This window comes from Carassius auratus, chromosome 17 (genome assembly GCF_003368295.1).
Source record: "Carassius auratus strain Wakin chromosome 17, ASM336829v1, whole genome shotgun sequence".
Taxonomy (NCBI): domain Eukaryota; kingdom Metazoa; phylum Chordata; class Actinopteri; order Cypriniformes; family Cyprinidae; genus Carassius; species Carassius auratus.
The window spans coordinates 22967833-22991418 of NC_039259.1; the positions used below are offsets into that span (position 1 = coordinate 22967833).

The 23586-nt window shown below is 36.0% G+C and overlaps 1 protein-coding gene across 2 annotated transcripts; it reads left to right on the forward strand.

Moving 5' to 3' along the window:
* The first annotated feature begins 325 nt into the window (after positions 1 to 325).
* On the forward strand, positions 326 to 23292 carry LOC113117640 (consortin-like). Of its 2 annotated transcripts, XM_026286443.1 has the most exons (9): positions 326 to 414; positions 6378 to 6786; positions 7975 to 8117; positions 10547 to 10577; positions 10885 to 10971; positions 11038 to 11149; positions 12379 to 12400; positions 12531 to 12624; positions 16203 to 16572. In XM_026286443.1, exons 2-9 carry the CDS (start codon positions 6447 to 6449, stop codon positions 16367 to 16369), a joined length of 996 nt encoding a protein of 331 aa, XP_026142228.1. In that variant the 5' UTR covers positions 326 to 414; positions 6378 to 6446; the 3' UTR covers positions 16370 to 16572. The 2 variants fall into 2 exon arrangements, with proteins under 2 accessions (XP_026142228.1, XP_026142229.1); XM_026286444.1 differs by lacking the exons at positions 326 to 414; positions 6378 to 6786; positions 7975 to 8117; ... (1 more) ...; positions 10885 to 10971; positions 11038 to 11149 and adding exons at positions 22087 to 22228; positions 22325 to 23292 and having other exon boundaries at positions 12151 to 12400; positions 16203 to 16733.
* Positions 23293 to 23586: the final 294 nt, after the last annotated feature.

The following is a 23586-nucleotide window of genomic DNA, read 5'->3' on the forward strand; positions in this document are numbered from 1 at the left end:
TGAAATGTATATAATGTATGTACGTATAATCTCATCCACAAGGTGGCGTAGAGTACTAATATAATGATCAATGATCCCCTACAGATTTACAAATCCTACTATGACAAGACTTGGTTGATGAATAGACATGTATAAATGTATGTATAAACTAATTATTTTATATTTAGGTATATTTTATATTTATTAAATATTTAGGTTCATATACAATACACTTAATATTCATGAGATACAGTCCTTGAGCTGAAGTACCCGGATAGTGGCGGGAGGGAGGAGTTGCGCAGGCGGCTGAAAAACCCGGATGAGTGACAGGAAAGAGCTGCGCAGACGTCCAGCAGGAACACAAGCACACATCAGCCGACAGTCAAGAGCGCGGTTGCCTGTTCATCCGAATTTAACCACCTGCCCTATCGATCTGTAAGTGCTGCTGCCTCTTATTTTGAATACATTATTCATGAAAGATAATATCCGCGTTTAAAAAACAAAATGAAATGTGCACTTTGTTGCAATAAATGCTTGCTTCACTTATGATGCTATGCATGTTAGCGATTGAATTAATGACAGCTCTCTCTGCACTATCCGCACCACTGGCACCTAATGTGATAACACTTTTGATAGAATTTTACACAAATGTGATGTGAGAAATGATGAAAGCGGCTCTTATAGAGCTTTACCCTGCTCTTATAAATAAATGTGACTGATTTTTTTTATGCACGTAGAATCGTGTGTGTGTCCGACCTATAGCTTATATGTGATGATGGACACACTGTATTACATAATATCAACATCTTTTATTTATCCAGCTGCAGAACGACCTGTGTTGGTCTCTCTTAGTTTATAAGCATTATGTTGTGATAGAATATAATCTTTAAAAGTGAATGGTTTCTTAAGTTTAAATAATTATTTCAAGTCGTCATGTGTCAAAACAGAATGATGAGTTTTGTCTGGTTTGTTTTGCTTCCCTGAGCGAGAGATATGCATATGCAAATGTTGTTTATGTGTTAAATAACTTTCTTTGTGCTCCATATACAGGGAAATAGGTCACGATTAGGCTAGGAAAGGAATGTCATTTCAATGCATTGACTCTCCATAGAGGTCACAACCCCTCCCAAAGGTCATATTTTGAGTTTACTGTTTCTAGCCTGGACTTTTCTGGTATTATCATTAATTATTATTACATAATAAGCTATAATATAGAGTCACTTGGCCATTATCATACAATAAACAATTTCGAGGTGATGCATCATGATCCTGAACACCATGACAGGAGTTTGTTTTGTCATAATGACAGCAGCCTTAAACAGAAAATACTCGGAAAAGTTTGTTACTAAAATGTACCATTTAGGCACAAATATGTACACTGTAGGTAATGATAAGTACCTTTAAGACAAATATGCACTCTTTAGGGGAAGATAAGGTATAAATGTGTACCAACATAACAGCTTTTTTTATCTTTTTTTTTCTAAAAGTATAGAATGCAACAGTCCACTTTTTTCTATATCATTGGTTCTGTAGGATTTAAAAAAATGAGTCTTAGTTTAAGAGTTATAAACCTTGAACCAAACTAATTCTCCCACGAGGTAAATCACAACATTACAAACATTAATTTGAAGCAAAAAAAGTATTTGAAAGTCACCTAAAAACAAAAGGTTCAATGTGAACTTAATGGCTTTAAATTGATGAGGAAAAGAATTACAATCCCATAAAACATTGCGAATGGCATAATCAAAATGAATTTTTTAAAATACAAAATATATATATATAAAAGTTAGTTGAAATAAGAAAATAAATAAAATTAGTTGAAATAACACAGACTAATGGCTTTAACAAAAGCATATACCATCAGTTAACAACCTCATATCTCACAATAGGTCTCTCATTAAAGATTTATAAATGATTGTTAAAAATCAATTATAGAGAAAATGAATTTTTTATTTTTAAATCCGGAGCTCAAGTGCTGCACTCTATTGCCGAGACTAACCAATTAGAATACAAACAAATTATTCCATAGAGCAAAAGTATATTTAAATATATATATAAAACATTCAGAAGGAAGTTTCAGTTTTACTTCAGTTTAGAATAGAGGAAGTCAGAATAGAGGACTGATGTTAATTTCACAGATGGTTCTGATGAACACTGTGTGCGTACGGGACACATTTGTTTCTAGCTACTCCAGTCTTGCTTGTTTTTCAGGATGAATAAACCCATCTCTCATCTCTCTCTCTCTCTCTCTCTCTCTCTCTCTCTCATTCACCCCTCAGGCTTTAATGTTGTTAAAGGAGCTAATGAGAGAGTGCAGCTGCCTTTGATTATTAATGAGCTCTCTCTTAAAAGAGGATGAAGGAGCATAGCAGCTCACATACCCAAATTTGTGCTTGCCACAATGTGACTGACCTCATGTTATTGTGGCTGTACCCTTTAAAGTCTCAACTATTAACATAAAGATCTTCTGGTGAGCTTTTTTGAATTTGGATTTTGAAATGTAAGCGGTCACAAACCCGAGACAATAGCTAGTTGTTATCGCTTCTAGTCACTCAGAATTGATAGAAAGCCCACATTCTCGTTGATTTGGTTTGGATGTGCGTAGGTGGTCACACACCGCAGGCACAGATCCAGTGGTCCTCGGCTCACTGAGTCACTGTGTTATCAGAAAAGCCAATGAACGCCTGAGGTCTGCTGTGAGTCAGTCTACACTTCTAGAGCCAAATAACATCAGGATCAGGTCCTCTTCACAAACAGCCAAGTTCTTTCTGTCTGTAGCGCCCTGGTAAATAATGAGTCATTGGTTCATCTTGTGAATTGCAACATAATGGCATTTCTAATGTATATATGCAAGACATGGCACGTTTAATTATAGGCTATATCACATTTTATCCACAATAGTAATTCAAAGTACTTAAAAAATATAAAAGATGAAAAATAAATCCAAATACTACATTAAAAAGTAAAAATAAATAAATAAATAAATAAAAAGAATGTCAGCTAAAAAAATGGTACTGTGTTTGTGGTTTTTAGTCCATGTCTATTAGCTTGTTAGTCATCTATAAAACTTAACTTATATTATTTAAGACTCGTATTGCAGTAGTTACATTCGTTTGTGGCCAGCTCTTAACATTTCCTTTATTTCCTGTCTTTGATATATATTTGGCAAAGAAAAGGTTAAAAAGCAGAAATTTAAATGACTTTAGAATTGTAATTTACTTACATTATTTATCAGCCAAAGCCTTATAATATAACTTTAAATATCTAATTCTCATAACTCTGACCTGAAAACAATTAACACAAATTGACAGTAATTTCAATATTTGAGTGATTTGAGTATTTTAGTGGATTATATTATTGTAATTATAATCATTTATTGTTAAAACAAAACAGTGAATTAAGATTTTTGGAGTGTTTAACAATAAAATAAAAAATATTGCAGTCAGTTTCAAAACTGCAGGTTTAAATCAGTGTTACTTGATTTTTTTATTTATTATTATTTGTAAAAATGTAATAAAAATGTACAATTGCTTCAAAAGAAGTCCTATAATAAGGGTAGTATTTTATTAATTATTCAGTTTTCATTTAGGTTTTAGATTGTTTTAGTAATTTTGTCTTGCGTTTTTATCATCTTTACATATTTCTATTTATCTTGAAGTACTTCAACTTCAACTTTATATTTCAGTTAGTTGCCAACATTTATTTATTTATTTATTTAAATTTTACCTCTTTTTTTTAATACCCAGTATTTTTATATTTGTTGTTGTTTCAGCTTTTTAACAGGAATAGTATTTTACATTTTTAGTTTTTAGACAGTAATGACATTGGATTCAGCTTAGTTTGTTCACTTAATGCACATTGAACTGCCTTAAGCGTTGTCATCATACGCAGTGACCTATAAGTGTTGTAGTATTTATTCATTCATTCAGTCTGCAGCTCCAGAATCCCCCTGAGCAGATGAAAAACAAACAGCAAGTCTGCGTTAAGATCTGTAAGATGCTGGATGATATTGCGTAAGCTCTGTCATGAGACAGAATGGTAATAAGCATGATGCTTTTTCTTTTATAAAAACCCAGTGGGGACTATTATGGAAAATCTCTATGGTGTACGAATTCACTATTCAGGGGAACCAAACAATCAGTGTGTGAGTGAGTGTGAGAGAGAGAGAGAGCATATAGACTTAAGAGCATTTCCTAATTCAGTATATTACAGCTTACACAGGGCAGCAGTTTGGTGATATAATGTATAATTGTATTCCTTAAAATGTGTAATTTTTACAATGTATATTATACATTTTAAAATACATTACTTTTAAATATAATATTTAGCATATTGTGACGAGTCAGCTGCCTCCTCCCTGATTATCACCGGCACCCCGTCCTAAATCGCCGCCCTTCACCAGGCTCCCGACTGGAGTGGGTGTGTGAGAGGAGGGGCGCTGGACGAGTCAGGGCTGGCGGCGTGTGATGGGGCACACCTGAAGGAAGTGGAGCCTCATTACCGCCGCTGTTTAAAAGCCCAACGCGCCTCTCCTCAGGAGACCGGTCTCTTCCCCGTGCATGCACACTGGTGTCCTCGTGGGTCCAGGAAGGGTGCGTTGAGGGACTCCCGCGCCACCAAGACGTGAGCTGCCGGACCCGCGATCCGGATGGGAACCGCACCCGTATACACGGCCGACGGGCCAGGATGCCGGGCCGTCCATCCCCTACCAGCGCCGCGGCCAACGAGAGAGACGCGGCCGCTAGGAGAAGCCGCCGCCCCTCGCGCCCCGGACCAAGGAGGGGAGCGCGTGCGGCCGCCGGACTCCGCCCCTTGCCTGGACCCTTCCTTGATGAACACTGCCCGACCTACACAAATCCCACAGCACGACGAGGACACCAGATTCCCTGTTATTTTGGACACTTTCCCCCTTTTGGCCACTTTTATTCCTTTTGTTTTATGATTTCTGTTAATAAAAGCCTCTCCGAGGCCTGACGCCACGCCCACTGTGTCTGTCTTGTGCTCCTCCCGCGACACTGGTGGAGAATGCGGGCAGGCGGAGCCTAGACAGCGCAGTTGGGAAACGTCTGGTGACGTCGCTCCCTCTCGCTTGCAAACGTTCGTGAGAACCCAGACTGGGACAGAGGAAAACTGGGGACAGCCTCCCAGCCACACAAGGGGTAAGTGACACTTCCATTGTCATTTTACCCTGTGGTTGGTTGAGGCTGTCACTAAAACCCGGTTTCTCTGTCCCTGTTCTGGTGCGCTGCGAGAGGGAGGACCGCCCGGAGAGGAAGCCCCGCCCACTCCGACCGTTTGGAGCCTGGTTGAGGATGGTAGCACTCCCGTGTGGGCGGCGCCCTGATGACGGGGATGTCGCTTGGGAGGGGGAATGTGACGAGTCAGCTGCCTCCTCCCTGATTATCACCGGCACCCCGTCCTAAATCGCCGCCCTTCACCAGGCTCCCGACTGGAGTGGGTGTGTGAGAGGAGGGGCGCTGGACGAGTCAGGGCTGGCGGCGTGTGATGGGGCACACCTGAAGGAAGTGGAGCCTCATTACCGCCGCTGTTTAAAAGCCCAACGCGCCTCTCCTCAGGAGACCGGTCTCTTCCCCGTGCATGCACACTGGTGTCCTCGTGGGTCCAGGAAGGGTGCGTTGAGGGTCTCCCGCGCCACCAAGACGTGAGCTGCCGGACCCGCGATCCGGATGGGAACCGCACCCGTATACACGGCCGACGGGCCAGGATGCCGGGCCGTCCATCCCCTACCAGCGCCGCGGCCAACGAGAGAGACGCGGCCGCTAGGAGAAGCCGCCGCCCCTCGCGCCCCAGACCAAGGAGGGGAGCGCGTGCGGCCGCCGGACTCCGCCCCTTGCCTGGACCCTTCCTTGATGAACACTGCCCGACCTACACAAATCCCACAGCACGACGAGGACACCAGATTCCCTGTTATTTTGGACACTTTCCCCCTTTTGGCCACTTTTATTCCCTTTGTTTTATGATTTCTGTTAATAAAAGCCTCTCCGAGGCCTGACGCCACGCCCACTGTGTCTGTCTTGTGCTCCTCCCGTGACAATATGCATTCATTTATATATATGACCGTTAATGAAACCTTTTTTTTTTTGAAAGAGTCTCTAATGATATCATGTGAAATGATACCAGAGCTGTACAGCTAAACAAAACATTAGCTAAAATCTATTTTGCCTTTGGCCTCTGATTAATACAGCTATAAACAAATGCAAAAATTTCTAAACAGACAAAGGGACAAATCTCAAGTGTTTTGATTCATAAACTGCTCTCAGATAGCCTGAAGTAAGATCATGGGTAAACTATGAGTCAGTTCTCTTAAAGGCCAACGAGCTCTTTACTTTTCATGATGGATCACGTCCATTAACGTGTCCCACTGATTTGTTCTCCAGCGTCGTTGAGTGGCTGCGAAGTCTGCAGGGGTTCGAGTTTATCTTCATGCTCTCGGTCAGCGGGATCTCATGGATGACGGACAGTGGCAGAGCGATGGCCCAGTGAGGCGGGGAGGAGTAACTGACCCCGAGCTCCTAAATGACTCTGACTCTAGCTGCAGCCCGGTTGAGAACCTGAACCGACTGGTGGAGGAAGCGGAGGAGGTCGAACAGGGGCCCCGTGGTGGACAGAGGCCCCTCCGACAGGAAAACACTAACAACAATGGTGATGACGAAGACTATGACAGCTCCAAGGTGGAGGATGAAGAAGATGAGGAGGAGGAAGAGGTGGATAGTAGCAGTAGAGCCTACTCTCCAGAGCTGGAGGGACACATCCGAGACTCACCAGCACCCAGCCCCAGTCCCACAGGTAACAGACAATATCTGAGTTCCAGACCACGGTTTGAGAAACAGCCTGCAGCATTAGCATAGATTAAGCCTTTGTTACTCATATCTGTGTGTGGTTTAGCTTTTACTTCACATTTCTGGAAAATTTCATGGACAAACAACAAGATCGTCAAAATGTTCCCCATTCACAAGGACCCACAAAAACAACTAAAATTTTGTATTATGTGACTTTTACAAATAAATCAGTTTTGATTGATGATAACAGTATCGCTTTCAAAAACTTGCATTTTGAAACCCATTTTTTTTTTTTTTAGAAATGTGAAGTTTCAGGCCTCCAAAATGCTGTTTTCATGTAAATGAACAGCCATAAACCATAAAAGATTTCCATCTTTAGTCGAAAACAGTGTAATGTAAACAACCCCTTAAACTATTTTTAACAAATTGTAATTGAAATAAAGAGGAAATAAATAAATATTAAGTGCTTAACTTCAGGTTAACTAAAAATAAATAAATGAATAATAAAAATAGAAAATAAATAGATTAATTAGAGGGAAATGGTTTTCGTTTAAGATTTATTTCAGCTTATATAATTTCAGAAATTAGAAATGAAATAAAATAAAAAAATAAGTTGAAGTGCTAAAATTACTAATTCCAAAACTGCAATAAAAATAGATTACAGCTAAATAGAAATAATTAAAAATAAATAAAAACAAAAATGACTAAAACCTGAACTAAAATTCAAAATTCAAATTGAGAATATATAAAAAAATTATAATTACAAATTTTAATATTATAATAGTATTGAAATAACACAGAATCAGTATTTTGTACCCAACCCAAAATGTGAATTTATTTAGCTTTCATACAGCAAAATTCTGTTTTTTGATGTGCCATGTGCCATGACTAAACAAATTAATAAATAAAAAACAGGTCCTATAGTACATCAAGGGAGAAACAGCTAATTACACACACACACACATGCACACACACACACACACAATTATAAAAAATAACTTGACTTAATTAACTAACTGGAAATCTTTAAAAAAGTAAAGATATTCAGAATATTAAACAAAAGAAGTGTATAAATGGCACTAAAATAACACTAAACTACATTAATACAGTAAAATAAGAAGTCTATTGGTAATAATTAGCATACAGTTAGTGTCAGTGCCACCACTCAAAGAGGATGTGTTATTTGTGTTTTCAGTGTCAGAGGGGCTTGTGAGTCCTGAAGGGACGCCTCACGCTGATGCTGGATCTCCCCAGGGCTTCGCTCGCTCCCTGCTGGCGTCTCTGCAGGAGCTGGAGGAGCAGGGAGAACACCCTCTTCTGCCACAGTGCCTCCATCAGGTCTCGTACTCCTGTTCTACATCAGCTCCTCTGAGTGTGTGTGTGTATGTCTGCTCCAAATTACTAAATGAGGTGTTAAATCGAAAGGAAATGTGAGAGATTGTGAGAAAACTAAATGTCTCATCATTCATTTGCAAACACTTGTCTGCTACTAATAGACTTTCAAACTAAAAATAAAGCATACGGCAAAAACAGTAATATTATGAAACATTATTACAATTGAAGTGGCTGTTGAGTATATTTTAAAATGCAATTTATTTCTGATGCAAAGCTGAATTTTCAGCATCACTACTCCAGTTTTCAGTGTCACATGATCCTTCAAAAATCATTCGAATATACTGATTTTATTTAATGCGTACCCTAACACTTTTGAACGGTAGTGTACTTTATCTTTAGCTAGCAAAACAATGAAAAATGTATTTCTGCAATATACATTTGACAAAAATATGTAAAAAAAAAACCTTGATTCTGAAAATGATGTGTGACCTAGTAACAGTTTGTGTGGGCATCTGTTCGTTGCCAGTAGATGGTGCAAACCTCTTATAACTTCAGTCTGCTTCGCTATTGTGTGTGTGCCAGAACAAGAGATGAATTCTCCTGTGCTGTTCCACATTGTTCATTAATAAGCTCATGTTAATCTGTTGTTGCTGCTGGCCCGTGCTGATAACACTGACTGATAGCGGTACATGATGAATCTGATAGGAAGCCGGCACCTTAAAAGGTTTATTTGAGCTTGACGTTATTCAACATCTTTTACAAGAACTTCTTTGCTCAGCTGGTTTAGTTTCATCCTGGGGAGAGATTTATGTGAAGCTGCAAGACGACTCTGCTGGAACTGCTCTCATTTATTCCCCCTGTGGATTTTGTTCTTAAAAGAGGTTTTAAAGGCAACAAATTGGATAACTGGATTTTCTTTTGACTTTCTAAGTGCTCTGTGTAAACTCAAACATGAACAACAAAGCCCCTTCCTCAGCTCACCCAGACCACTTATTAAAAGTAAGCTGCAAAAGCAGGTCAGAAATAGTCATATGATTCATAATTATGTTAACATAGGATCAGTAAAGTATATATGGCTGTTTAGGCTGTGAACGGCAATTTGAACTATAACAAAAGACAGGATTTATTTTAATAATGCTTTTCAGTCTCACACTTTGTACACTGTTTTGCAATTCTTTGACAAAACCAGAATTGTTCATTTGCAGTTCTGAGAAGAAAATTGAGAACTGTGAGATATATACTACCTTTTTTAATTTTTATTCCATGGTGGGGAAAAAATAAAGGGTGAAAAACAACAACAAATTTGAAGATGTAAACTCAAAATTCAAAGAGGGAGTGAGAATTTTAAATTACCTTTATTTTATTTTTTTCCTGTGGTGAAAACAGGCTCGCATAATGTACATTTAGATTTTAGAAGATTTTAATAATGTGTGTGTGTGTGTTCTTGTTTTATTGTCATATGAGGACACAACTCTGTATAATGACATGGGTATGACACAGGTATTACAAGGAGAGGGTGACTTATGAGGACATAACCCATGTCCCCATTTTTCAAAACACTTATAAATCATACAGAATTTTTTTTTTTTTGAGAAAGTAAAAATGCAAGTTTCCTGTGAGGTTAGGGTTAGGTGTAGGGTTGGTGTAGGGCCATAGAATATACAGTTTGTACAGTATAAAAACCATTACGCCTATGAGATATCCCCACGTTTCAGAAAAACAAACTTGTGTAATTTTTATTAGTTTTTTTTTATTTAGTAAAAATTTTATTAGAATTATTTTTGATAACAGTATTTCAACCTATTTCAGTAATTTTATTCTGTTTCCTATCATGAGCTGCTATCAGTCAATGTTATCAACACATGCCAACACACTAACACAAGCTTACTAACGAACAAAAAAAGTTTAAAATGGAGTCTGTAAATTAAGCGTTTTGGACTGAATTTATTAAAAAAAACAGTAGAGAACCAAACAAAGAAAAGCAATGTTTTTGAATATCAGTGCTGAAAAAAAAAAAATTCTAGAAAAACAAAGAATTAGTGCCTCGTTTATGTAGATCTCTTAGTCGTGAGCAGCCTCATGAAGATTAGATGGATGAGGAATGAAAGAGACGTGTTACTGCCACCCACTCGGTGAGACATCTCTCATGTCCACACTCAGAGAGATACACGCTGTAGTGATTTTCATCCTGCCTCTTCACTTCAACTTTACCCTGCAAGACGTCTGAAGAGAGCTGATGTCAGGAGTCTTTGCACCTCAGATAACAATAATATACATGCAGGTGTAGCAGAATAAATCACTTTAAAAATGTACTTTAATTAATGACCTGTTTTATTTAATGTAATACATTAGAGTTATTGTACAGTGTTACCTAATGATGCTTTTCATTGTGTAATGTATAATAACTCTGGGCTAAACTCTCTTTTTTACAGATTGCAGAGTCATATATGCGTGAGGAGGACTGTATCCTTAATATTATTGTTTTTCAATTATATGATAATATAGAGGAAATGTGTAATGGTGTGTTTAAACAGCCTTTGACGCTTTTTCCATTATAGCTCCTATTTTATACCCTATTGCCTTTGTTATTGTAACTGAATCGGGGATGCTTGCGATGTTTATGGATATAATGCTGTTTATTGTATTAGATTCAGTGCATTACCGCAGCCTGTCATTGTCTTATATGATAGTATTTCACTGTTGTAAAGTGCACTGGTGCTTTGGGGTTTTCCGCTTCTTGTAGATTTTCCTCAACCAGAGCATTTTCCAGATGAGAGAGCAGTCAGGTTCATACAGTTAGAGAGACTCTATCACGAGCGTCTGCTGTCCAACCTCAACGCCCTACAGCAGCAGTGGGGTAAGTGGATTCTGGTAAACTGTTACCCAGACAGAACACCTTTTAACCTCGTCTTTATGTGATCAGAGAGGAGATGGAGTTTGGTAGGCCAGTGTCAGGACGGTCCAGAAGACAGAGACACTGAGCTGGATGCTGAACACCTGGAGAAACTGAGACACATCTGCAGAACACACAGACAGTGAGTGCACACTGCACATGAACACTACATTAGTCTGCCACACAGATCAGGTCAACATTGTATATTTCTTTATTTGTTATTTTATTACATACTCCATTAGTTAAGCCACACAGATCAGCTCAACACTATTTTATTTTTAATTCACACCTTTTTATGCAGAAATTATTTTCTTTTATTGCACTTTACAATAGGTTAGCCACACATATTAGGTCAAAAATATTTTATATAATTTTATATTTTATAATTTTAAACATTTATATGTGTGTATATATATATATATACAGTATATGTGTGTGTGTGTGTGTGTGTGCGTGTGTGTGTGTGTGTGTGTGTGTGTGTGTGTGTGTCAGCCACAAAGATCAGGGCAACATTATTATTATTATGTTATATTATTATGTTTTTATCTATTTATTGTATTTTAATTTTTTTCATTGCACACATTATTAGTTCAGCTAAACAGATCAAGTCTTGTGATCAACTTTTTATTTTTTATTTACTTTGTTTTTATTATTTTTTTATATTGCTCTCTACAATAGATTAGCCACTTTTTATTTTATTTATATATATATTATATATAATTTTTTTTTTATTAATATTGTTTACATTTTATACTTTCTTTTGTTCCACAATTCATTACTTCAGCCACACAGATTGGGTCAACAATATTTTATTTTATACATGTTTTTGCTTCCCTATAAGTAAGTATTTTTCTCCACTCTTTTATAATGCATAATTTCCTAGATCAGATGTCTTACAGAGCTCTATAAAAATATGTTAGCAGTGTTGTAAATGGAGTACAAGTAAATATTTAACCTTTCGAGCCACTACCAAATTTAAGTACGGGGTAAAAGCTGTGTCTTTCTGTCCCGTTCCTCCGGGCCAGACACTTTCACGGGCAGCCACACCTGAGCTTCTCTCTTTCCCCTCCTAAATTTAGCTCGCCTGTGTCTCATTTCTGTGCTCTGGCTGCAGTTTGTAGTCCTGTAATGGTTTAAGCATATGGCCCTTTGCTGTGCTTTCAGCAATTTGAGACAAGTGCTAGAGTTTCAGTCAGGGAAATGTGCCGCGCTAATATTAGATTCCCGCTGAGCGGAGCGACCTTAGATTTGCGTCCCCTTTTAATGCATGTTGTCCCGCTACGAGAGAGATGGAGCGAGATAAAAAAAAAATACAGATAGCTCCTTAAGATGATTTTGACTGACACTTCACTGTTTCTTGTCTTTTTTCAGACCTGCATGGAGCGCTGAGAAGGTAAGATTGCCTCTTTGATGCTCACTTTTGAAACAGTGTGTGTATATGTATGTAACTGTAATAAGAAAAAAAGAAATCCATGTTTAAAGACCAGAGGGTGAATGTCAGTGTTGTCTGCGTGCGTTCATAGTGCGAGCTGTCCAAAGTGCAAAGGAACAGTGTGATCAGAGAAACACAGGGAGGAGAGCAACACCTCAACACGCAAGAGCTTTCCTACAGCTCAGGTGAGTTTATTTCTTCAATGACAGGCCAGACCATCTAATATAGACCATCAACTACAGAAAAACACATCATCTTGGATTTAATACTTTATATGTGCTAGATATATTTATTTCAATTTAACAGGTTAATTATAAATAAATAAAAAACTACAAAAAAAAAAAACGATCTCCCTACCATCAGAGTAATTTCCATAATATGATGTCTGTATTTATGTATTTATTCAGTGTGAAATAACACCATCCTGCATCATATTTACTAAAGGAAATCCAATACTTGTTTCTTACTAATTTTGGGGTGCTGATTCCAAAAGTAGTTCCTGATTTGCTCAAGAACGAAACAGTTTCTCACAAAATATAATATGAGTCGTCTTATATTATAGCTTATGCAGAAGTAATTCCTATTTTACTCTGATCCGGGTTACAACTATGTCGAATTTTCATATGATTCATAATAATTCTGTAGATATTATTTTATTCTTAATCCTTTCAACTTTTTACTTTTGAAAGGTTTTGTCATTGAAATTTTTCATATTTGAGTGCTCTTGTATATAGGTGTAATATTAAATTTTTTTCAATATTTTTTCTAAAACCTTCCATCAAGTACAGTTTTCACACAGAATAGGTATTAAGATTTAGATTTTACAAAAAGTATGTGCATACATGCATTACATATTATATATTATTATATGCATATATTATTATTTCCAAATATATACAGTACGGTTTTTTAAAAAAATCTTAATTTCTATTTTGTGAGAAGACACGATGGAATTTATATTGTTGGTCTCACTGTGGTTACCTCAACAGTTGTTTCAGAAAAATGTTTATTAAAAAGTAAATTCTTATGGCAAATAAAACTACTTAACATGTATTAAGTACCTAAATTGGATCAGTTTTAATTTTCTTTTAATATTAGTTGTGTACACCTAGTCACCTAGAAAGATTCTTGCATCATCCATGGACGAGGCAAACCCCATGTCCCCTTCTTCAAGCGCACACACACACACACACACACACACACACACACACACACACACACACACACACACACACACACAGAGTTAGAGTTCCCTCCTGTCCCTCCAGATCATGTCTTATTGATGAGACTATCTTTCTCAGTGGCTCTCGCAGCTGATGTGCTGCTGGGGTATGTTACCTGAACACTGCGTTTCTCGCATTGAGTTCCTTGACCCGGTTTCACTTTTACATGCCAGGCATGGCAGCACCACACACACACACACACACACACACACACACATCCTCTACCCAGCCACCTGTTCTGGAGTGTGTTGAGCAGGCTGCTTGGCCGGGACTCCTGCAGCAGGTGCATCTTGTGCTGCACCGGTAACATCCCAGACGCACCAGTTAGAGATTGATTGCATTCACTCGTACTGCTTGTTCATGCAGAATCCTGATCCAAAAGTTCATCATAATATCATGCCCTCTGTTAGATGTCGACCTGAACTATGGTTTCTGATTGTCTGATGTTTAAATTGATCATAAAGTCATTCTAAAAATAAAATCGGTGTTTTTCGACAATTACTGAAAAAGAATATTTAGTTCAATACAGAATATGTGAATATGAATATGTCTTAAGTGTAAATTTTTCGAAATTGAGATTTATACATAATATGAAACCTGAATAAATAAGCTTTCCATTGATGTATCAGACAATATTTGGCTGATACACAACTATTTTAAAATCTGGATTCTGAGGGAGCAAAATAGTCAAAATACTGAGAAAATCCCATTTGAAATTATCCAAATGTACACTTAGCAATGCATGTTACTAATCAAAAATTACATTTTGATAAATTTACAGTAGGAAAATATCTTCATCAAACATGATCTTTACTAAATATCCTAATGATTTAGGATCATTTTGACCCATACAATGTTTTTTTGGGCGATTGATAAAAATATATCCCACCGACTCTAGAATGGCTTTGTGACACACACACACACACATATTAAAAAGCAATTATTTTAATGTTATGGCTATTAAAAATACAATGACCTTTCATAAAAATAAATAGATAACTAAAAGATAAATAAAACCTTAATCTAAAATAAACATGCTAATTTGCTAAAATATTTAACGCAATTAAAGCAGGGGCGGAGCTACAGTGAGGGAGAGTGCAGTTTTTATAAACTGACTATCAGACTGTATCGGCCTGGCACTGGTTGTTGTGTGTCTTTCTCTGATCTCTGACAGTGACCTGTCATCACTTAGATCCTGTCTCTGAGCAGCACAGCGCCCCCTGTGCGTTAATGACCGCCAAGGGAGCAGAGAAACAGTCAACAGTGGAGTCCTGCATTATTGATTCACAGGGCTTCAGGCAGCAGGCTCAGGAAGCATCTATAGTGATTGATCGTCTGCCATCGATCTGTTCTGTTGTACACAAGGCTCTGATGGTCATATGACCACGCCGCCATTCAATCCAAAGAAATCAGACATAGTACACCATACTATTCATGCTATTTTTTCCAGCATTTTTCATATATTTATTATAATTTATTATAAGTATATTAATATACTAATTAATATTTTAATAATATTTATTTATTATTTATTTATTTTGAGTTAAATAATGTATAATTATTGTTTGTTTTTATTTTAAAATAATTGCATTAAAAAAAACTAATATATTCTAAAACGTTATAGTTATATATTAGGGGTGTAACGATTATTCGTTATGGATCGATACATAGATACGATGCATCGATGCCACACCTAAAATATTGATATCTGTCATTTAAATGGCACTGTCCACATTTTCATAAAATGTCCGTCCAACGCGTGCATGCTCACTCAAACTCATTTATCAGGAATCAATATAAGGACTGCCCGAAGGGAAAAGGTGAGCATTAAAACACTCTGGTTTATTGGCGGAGCAGTTGAATGCTGTGTGAGAAGTTTTCAGCGCAGAAGTGCTAGCTCGCAAACAGACAGCTGCATCTAGACCGTGTGAATGCTAAATTGTAAAACCTGAAAAGCACTGTTTATTGAACTTGTGTTTTTGTTGTACTGTATTTATTTTCTGATAAATGATAAATGTTCTTGTTTTATATTTTGGTTGCAGGTGCGAGTTAATAAAAATGTAGATGGTTGTTTATAATAGATATATAATATCAAAATATCGATATCGGTCGATATACTCCTGTATCGAGTTGAATCGTAATCATATCGTATAATATTTTGAGATATCGAAAAATATCATATTGCTGGGTATGAGAATCGATATCGTATCGTGACGAACCATCCGATTTCACCCCTTATATAATACAAAATGTAAGGTTTCTTTAAATAGTTGTAATTTTTATCATATTTAATTAATAATTAGTATATATTAATTATTATAAAAATTAACTTTGTATTGTTTTATATGCAGTATATAAAATAATAAATATATATTAAACAAAAATATTTTAACAATATTCTCAAATAATAGTAACAATAATTATTACAAATATTAAACCTAAAAAAATAGTTTTTTTTTTTATTCAAATTAAATATTTGTAATAAAAAAAAAGTTATAATTAGTTTCATATAAACCATCTTCTCTCTTAATCTAAAACAGGGAAGGTTATGGAGGATCGGAGTACATCTGAGGCACAACAGGAAGTCATCCAGCATGAAGATTGTAACAGCACCGCCCCACAATCCAACCAGAGTGAACAGCAGCATGACCCCCTCCTCCTCCTCCTCCTCGGCTGTGACGGACAGCTCCTCCTCTCCAGCCTGTGAGGATGCAGGAGCAGAAGAAGAGAGTGTAAGCATGGAAGCTTCCCACAGGGATGCAACACCAATGGACACTGCTCTACCAGGCAACATGGAGGCCAAGCCCGTGACGGAGGAAACGGGGGACACTGTGGATACGGGGCAGGATATGGTGGAGTCCGTCCAACACACTAAGCAGGAAGATGGAGGGGAGGAAGAGGAGGCTTTGATGCTGGAGGAAGGAGGAGCAGATCAGCTGCCTCTGGAGCGGGAAACTCCTGAGAAAACTGCAGAGTTGGATCTAGAGGAGAATGGGAACGGGGTGGAGTCGCTTGATATTATGAATGTGTCCATGCTGGATGACTTGGCCAAACGCATACAGGTGGAAGAGGTAAGTGACAGATTTTCACTCAATTTAGTTCAAATGACAGAGGCTTATTTGTTGTTTTGTGCTTGGCATGGCTTTGTTTTGAGAATTGGTTTGATTTCTGACCAGATTAGTTTTAAAGGTCTTTCTAATTAGGCCCTTAAAGCACTTTGCTGATTCTTAGAGTGGTAACACTTAATATTCTGCATATGTTGTGAGTAGTATGCAAATCTAAGAGATATTTATTATAGGGAAAGTGTGTCCCTGTACTGCTAGCGACAGTTTAGCGTTTAGTTTAATCAATAAAAATACAACAACCTATAAATGACTTAAATAACTGTCCATATTGTAAGTTGGGATAATGGAAAGTGTATTCATTGACAGAAAAAAATGGCATACCTCACCCTTTAAAGTGCATTGTTGTGGAACTTGAACTATGAAACTATGATAACATCCAGTGATGTCATAGTGATGTCATCTTACATCACCTCTTGCTACTTTAGTCAATGACTGAATGGAATATTCCAGGTATCATAAATCCCTTTCCAACTATAACAGTATTACCAATGTTAAAAGGACAATTTTGCATCTAATAATATCTTAAAATAAGACCATTTATTTAAATTATCTGTACAAAAAGAATCTAAAGAAGTTCAAGCATAATATTTTTTGTTTTAGTAACACAATTGCATGATTTTATTTAACACAAGAGACATAACATAGACTCATATTATTTATATAATTGATAATTTATTTAGATAATTGTAAAAAACAAATCTGTACAAGTCATAATTGTCTGTGATAACCGACCGCTTGTCTCAATGGTTCTTAAAGTGATAGTTCACTCAAAAAAAATGTTAATTCTGTCATTTACTCACCCTCATGTTATTCCAAACCTGTACAAGTTGTTTTCTGCAGAACATAAAAGAATGTTTTGAAGAACGTTGGTAACTAAACCATTTTGGTGACCGATGACTTCTATAAAGATATCTTTTTTTATGTTCCACTGAAGAAAGAACGTGCAGAAGTGATGACAGAAATCACTTTTTGGGTGAACTGTCCCTTTAACTTGTAATGAACCAAGAACACATCATTAGCGACTCACATAGAAGCGTGATGCGTTTTTGGATTATTTTCTTGGTGTGCTTGTTTTTTTTAAGCTCAGCTTGTATGATCTCAAGTCCCGGCCCCTCTTTTATTTCTTGTAAGTTATGGAGGTAAGAAGGCGTCTGATAAGAGCATACATAATAGATGTCGGAATCTCAGTAGTGATTGGGAGAGCTGGGTGACCTGAAGGGTGACCTTTCCCCTGAATGTCAGAGCTGAATGAAAATGTAAAAGCAGCAGTGTGATGATGTCATAATGACACTTCCACCCTCAATGAGACAATCAACAATGGAATCTGGACCACTGATCTCTGCCAGCACAATACAGGCTTTCATGAAGCCAATATCCTGTGTCTTAAACGCTTTTGTGCTCTGTTCCCAAACATGTGATGTGCTGTTTCTTGGCGGGGGGGATCTTGATTTCAGGACTAGTATATAACGCGGCATCTTGTGTTAGTTTAGTGCTTTCAATATAAAACTGTTATTCAAACGTTTGAGGTCGGTAAGATAAAAGAAAAAAAAACATTTGTGTAACATTTTTACAGTTTAAAGTAACTTTTATAATCAAATATATTTTTACATGTAATTTATTCCTGTAATGTAAAGCTGAATTTTCAGCATCATTACATGATCTTTCAGAAATCAATATGCTGATCTGCTGCTCAAGAAACATTTCTTATTATTATCAATGTTGAAAACAGTTGTGCTGCTTAATATGTTTGTGGAGCAGTGATAAAAAAGTATTAATATCGTAAAAAAAAAAAAAAAAAAAAAAACTTTCTGGTTGCAGCTGTCATAGATGTCACCCCCCCCCTAAATAAATAAATAAAATAAAAGATAAATACAATTAAATTAAATATATATATTTAAAAAAATTATGTAACCTGTTTGACTCTCTTTATTGTGTGGAATACAAAAGAGGATATTTTGAAGAATGTTGTGGTGCCGTTGACTTTTAAGACATTTCTAAAAATATCTTCTTTTGTGTGCAAGAATAGATGTTGCATGAGAGTTGTGATTCAACAATGATAGCGCTTATCAGCACACACGTGGATTATGACCTTCAGCCTGCACCGTCAATTGTCAAATCTGTTGAGTTCGTTAAAATGGTTTGACTTTTGAACATTTGTCTGAGCTTTCCCTTTTCCCTTTTGATGCTTTTTAACCAGATAGAACCTACTGACCTGGAAAACCATGCATTAAAACATGCAATACTCATTATTTATCGGTTCATTTGTAGTAGACTTGTCCAGAACAAGTACACAGCACTGCCAGAGTATGATATCCCATCAGCACTGCTGACATTTGTCCAAGCACATTCAAAAGGTTAGCCTGTGAGATTTGTTTTTAAACGTTTTTTAAATCTCACTAAGGCTGTATTTATTTGATCAAAACTAAAGTAAAAAGAGTCATATTGTGAAATATTATTACAATATTGTTGTTACAGTTTTCTATTTTAATACATATCATCACATGATCAAATAACTGTTCATTCTATCTTTAATTCCAAGTATCTCTGCTGTATCTGTTCACTCAGTAATGAATGATGCAGCAGTGGACATGGATTTAATCTGAAGCTCTACAGCTGACCCAATGTGTTGTAGATTTACACAATCTTGTCTTGCATGTCTGGTCAGTGATGGAGTTACTATGGCCATTTGTGATTTATAATGCTGAATGACCACAGAGAGAGCAAACATTGGTGACATTGGAGCAAACGTGATGTTTTTTCTATACAGGTGCGTCATCCGAGTGCATTCGAGGAGCTGGAAACTTTCATTAGCGATGATAAGCATGTGTTATTCTTGGGCTGTTCTGCTGATTGCTCACAGTTAATGGTCCACTTCGTGATAGGCTCACCACATTGTGGTGTGTTTAGAAGTCTAATTACTCAAGTGTCATTTACTCAAGTGATTAATGCATCTGTAATTAGTCCTATTAATTTGTCACACTGATGATGCACTTTGTACTTCCTAAAATAAGTTATTTTATGAGAGATTTAAAGCAAAACATTTTGAGTTTAACATCCAAGCCTATAGTTAAGTGTTAAAGTATAGTTAACCTCTACTTTGTTACATCAATGTATTTAAGCTTTTTAATGAAACAGATAGTTCTGTCGCTAAAGTTGGATTAGAGATCTTCAAAGAACATTAGAGATGAACAACACCCTTTACCATGGTAAAACACATCCTCATGTGCCTTATTGCTTTAGTAGTTTTATTTTGGACATTTAATAAGTGTTTAGTGGTACAGTGAGCTCTGCTCTCCTGCTTTTTAAAGTCTTTGTGGAATTGAGTCATTCTGTTCTGTTTGGCTTCAGTCTCTCCTGATAAATGTAACTGCTATGATATGATGGAGCAAAAATAGAGAACTATAATTGCAGTGCTTGAAAATTTGTTTTCATTGGGACAGATCCTGCCAAATATGGAAGCTGTCAGGGTGAAATAAGTGGACAGCAAGGGTTTTAATGAAAAACAAGCCTGCTAGTCTTTTACAAATGAGAATGAAATAAGAAAACAACCTAATGGTGTCAATGTAAAGTAGTTCCTCTGTTAATTAAGTGTTTTTTTTTCTCTTTATTTTGTTGTTTACTTAGTGACTCTCTAACTTTTATTTTATTATTTTATTTTACCTTTTAGTAATTTTATGTGCTTTTGTATGTATATATATTTCTGAATTAAAAATATAACAGAAAATAAAATAAAGCTAACAAAATGTAGATTAAAATTTTTATATATATATATATATATATATATATATATATAAATATAAATATATATATATATATATATATATATATATATATATATATATATATATATATATATATATATATATATATATATATATAGCTTTATTTTATTTTCTGTTTTAGTATATTTAGAAATTTAGCGTACACATTTTATTTCAATAAATTTCATTTATTTATTTTTTCCATTTCTAATTTTTAAGTTTTCATTTATTGATATTTTATTTCAGCTCATTTCAATTCAAATATATTTTTTATTGTTTAACTTATAGTTTAAGTTAACAATAATGACACTATGCAGCCTCTCTCACGTCATTATATATTCAGATTTATTCATGGAATTCAGTATTGATTGGTCAGACCACAGCTCTTCAGAATGTCCACTCATTCTCAGTGCTGATTGGTCTTTAACAGTTTGACCTCTCTGTGACCTTTTCCATTCCTTGGTGGCCGATGTATAACATTACTGAATCTCTTTCCTCACCATCTACAATACTTTCATTCTAATGTCTATAATTTATGAAGAGGGGTAAAGCCAATGGATTCCAGCTCTTTCCTGAATAGTAAAGAACATGTATAATGTATTGTTTTATTTTTTAAAACAGCAGCACTTATTTAGTATTATAATTTATTTTATCCCATTAAGAATGACTCAGCATAATTTTTATTCCATTCAGAATATTTACTTAATGAACGATGATTCTGATACATCATTATTTTGTATGTAAAGAGAGTACAACTTGAAATTAAATGTCTCAAAAATGTTTCTAATGTTTTAATGCATTTAAGAAAAAGCATTCATTTTAGTATAATTAAGATACCATTATAGTTTTTGTGCTTTTTTTATACATTTATATTTTTTGTCTGTATATTTTTTATAAATTTATAAAGTTATTTTTTAGTTTTTCTTATGACATCAGGTTAAACTAAGTGTAAATGAGAAATGTAGCCTTGTCCATTTGCTGAATTAAATTAAGTTTAATCAGTGTATTTTAATAAACCTGATTTGCATAAACTCTTTAAAATATTGTCTTTTTCACTGTGATATACAACTATCAAATAAAAGAAAATATTAAATCTTAAATATAAATAAATGTTACAATTATAAACTGTAGATCTTCATGTGGGTTTGTAGTTTTTATATTTATTTTAACATTTATTTATATTTTAGTAAACAAATTAATAAAACCTAAAAAGCATTTATATAAGAAAGTGCTTATTCTATGTAAGTCTGACAATTGGGAATTTTTCTTCTTAAATCAGAAAGAAAAAAAACACTAATAATAGTAATTTGGTAAAACGCTGTATTTTACACACTGAACCCTACATCCAGGCAGCCAAAAAAATACATTAAAAAAGGCTAAGTCTTACATACACGAGCAATGCATTTCCTGCCCACTCAGCTCATAGTGACATCTAGTGGGTGAAGTATGTTAGTGGAGAACACTTCCTAATTTTCAGGATACACTATGAGCCTGTAAATCCAGGAATCTTTCTCAGTAACCTGCCCTCTGTCTTTCAGATCACTCCAGCTGCTGGTCTTGTGTCGATCTTGAAGAGAAGAGCCTCTCTGGAAGGAGCCACCAGCTCTGTCCCTGCCGCCCCTAAACCCATTTCGAAGCGTAAAGTCCGTTTCCGAGAGCCTGACGAGGGCCTGGACCACGGTAAGAACTGCTATTGGTTTCTAAAAACTCATTTTTGCAGTATTCAAACTGACCATGTTCTGATTCTATACTGATTTGCTTATTTGCAATATGCAGATGAGGTGGGCGGAGACTCCTGGCTGCTCCTCCTTTTGTTGTGCTTGGCTACCGTGGTGATCAGTGTGGGCGGGACTGCGCTCTACTGCACTTTCGGAGACGCCCAATCCAGTGTGTGCACAGACTTTTTCCATAACATGGATTTCTACATCGGACGAGTGCAGAGAGGCATGGATGAGCTCAAACACTGGCTGTCCCCGAGCTCATAGCAGGACGGGGCGACTCGTTTCTTCTTCTCTGTAGCCTCCGTGATCTTTAATGCTGAGATATCCTGGTACGTAGGCCTTTGCTGGGTCACGCTGTCACGGATGAAGCCCAATCGAGGCGATGTCCGGCCCCTGGAAGGCACAGGAAACCACTTTGGCCAGTTTTTGACTCAAGTAGCCCACTGTTTACTGCCATCAACTGAACCTCATGTTAAAAGACTTCATTTCTAGTGTCTTAAATCAAAACCTTAACACTTGGTTGACAGAGTTTTGTCTTTTATTCATTGGAAAAGTGAATGACCATCATGGTACTTAAGATATAATAATGGACATAATCATCTGTAGCCTGGACGTAGCATTTTCCTGTGATGGGCTTGAATGGACTTATGGAAAGATGTTTTTAGGTACAGGAAAGCAATACATGTATATTGAGGAATTACAGATATAGATATAGTTATAGATAGATATAAAGTCAGCAAAGAGGCAAATCTCGGTTATCATAGTTACTCAATTATTAATCAAGGGGGGGAAATAATTTTCCAGTAGATTCTACAATATTTTGATCATTAATAAAAAGTTAAATCACTGAAGATGATCAATATATTTTATTTCAAACAGTTGAGCCGGTCATATACCATCCATCAAACTGAATTTCCTTTGTATGTTTTAATTATTATTATTTTATGTAATTATTATTACTGAATGATTTGTATTTATGCGTAATTTATTCGGTGTGCTGGTTGAAATAAATTATGATAAAATCATAACTAGTAAATATTAAAATTAAAATTATATATATATATATATATATATATATATATATGTTATAGTTATGGTTATTGAATTATAAGTGTATTTCATATTTTACATAAAAATATATTTGATCATATTTTATATAAATTGCACACAATTTATTATTATATATATATGTGTGTGTGTGTGTGTGTGTGTGTGTGTGTTTTATGGGGTAAAACAGCCAAATCTATTAAATATGTCACTTTCCACATAGAAATGAATTGGCAACTATGCTAACCAGGATTTGTTTTCTCCGAGTTA

Bases quoted from the DNA above. Each gene is read 5' to 3' on its own strand.
- LOC113117640 (XM_026286443.1), top strand. From the start codon at position 6,447: ATGGATGACGGACAGTGGCAGAGCGATGGCCCAGTGAGGCGGGGAGGA. The intron at 8,118-10,546 runs GTCTCGTACTCC...TCTTTTTTACAG, and splicing joins TGCCACAGTGCCTCCATCAG to ATTGCAGAGTCATATATGCG. The intron at 12,401-12,530 runs GTAAGATTGCCT...GTGCGTTCATAG, and splicing joins CTGCATGGAGCGCTGAGAAG to TGCGAGCTGTCCAAAGTGCA.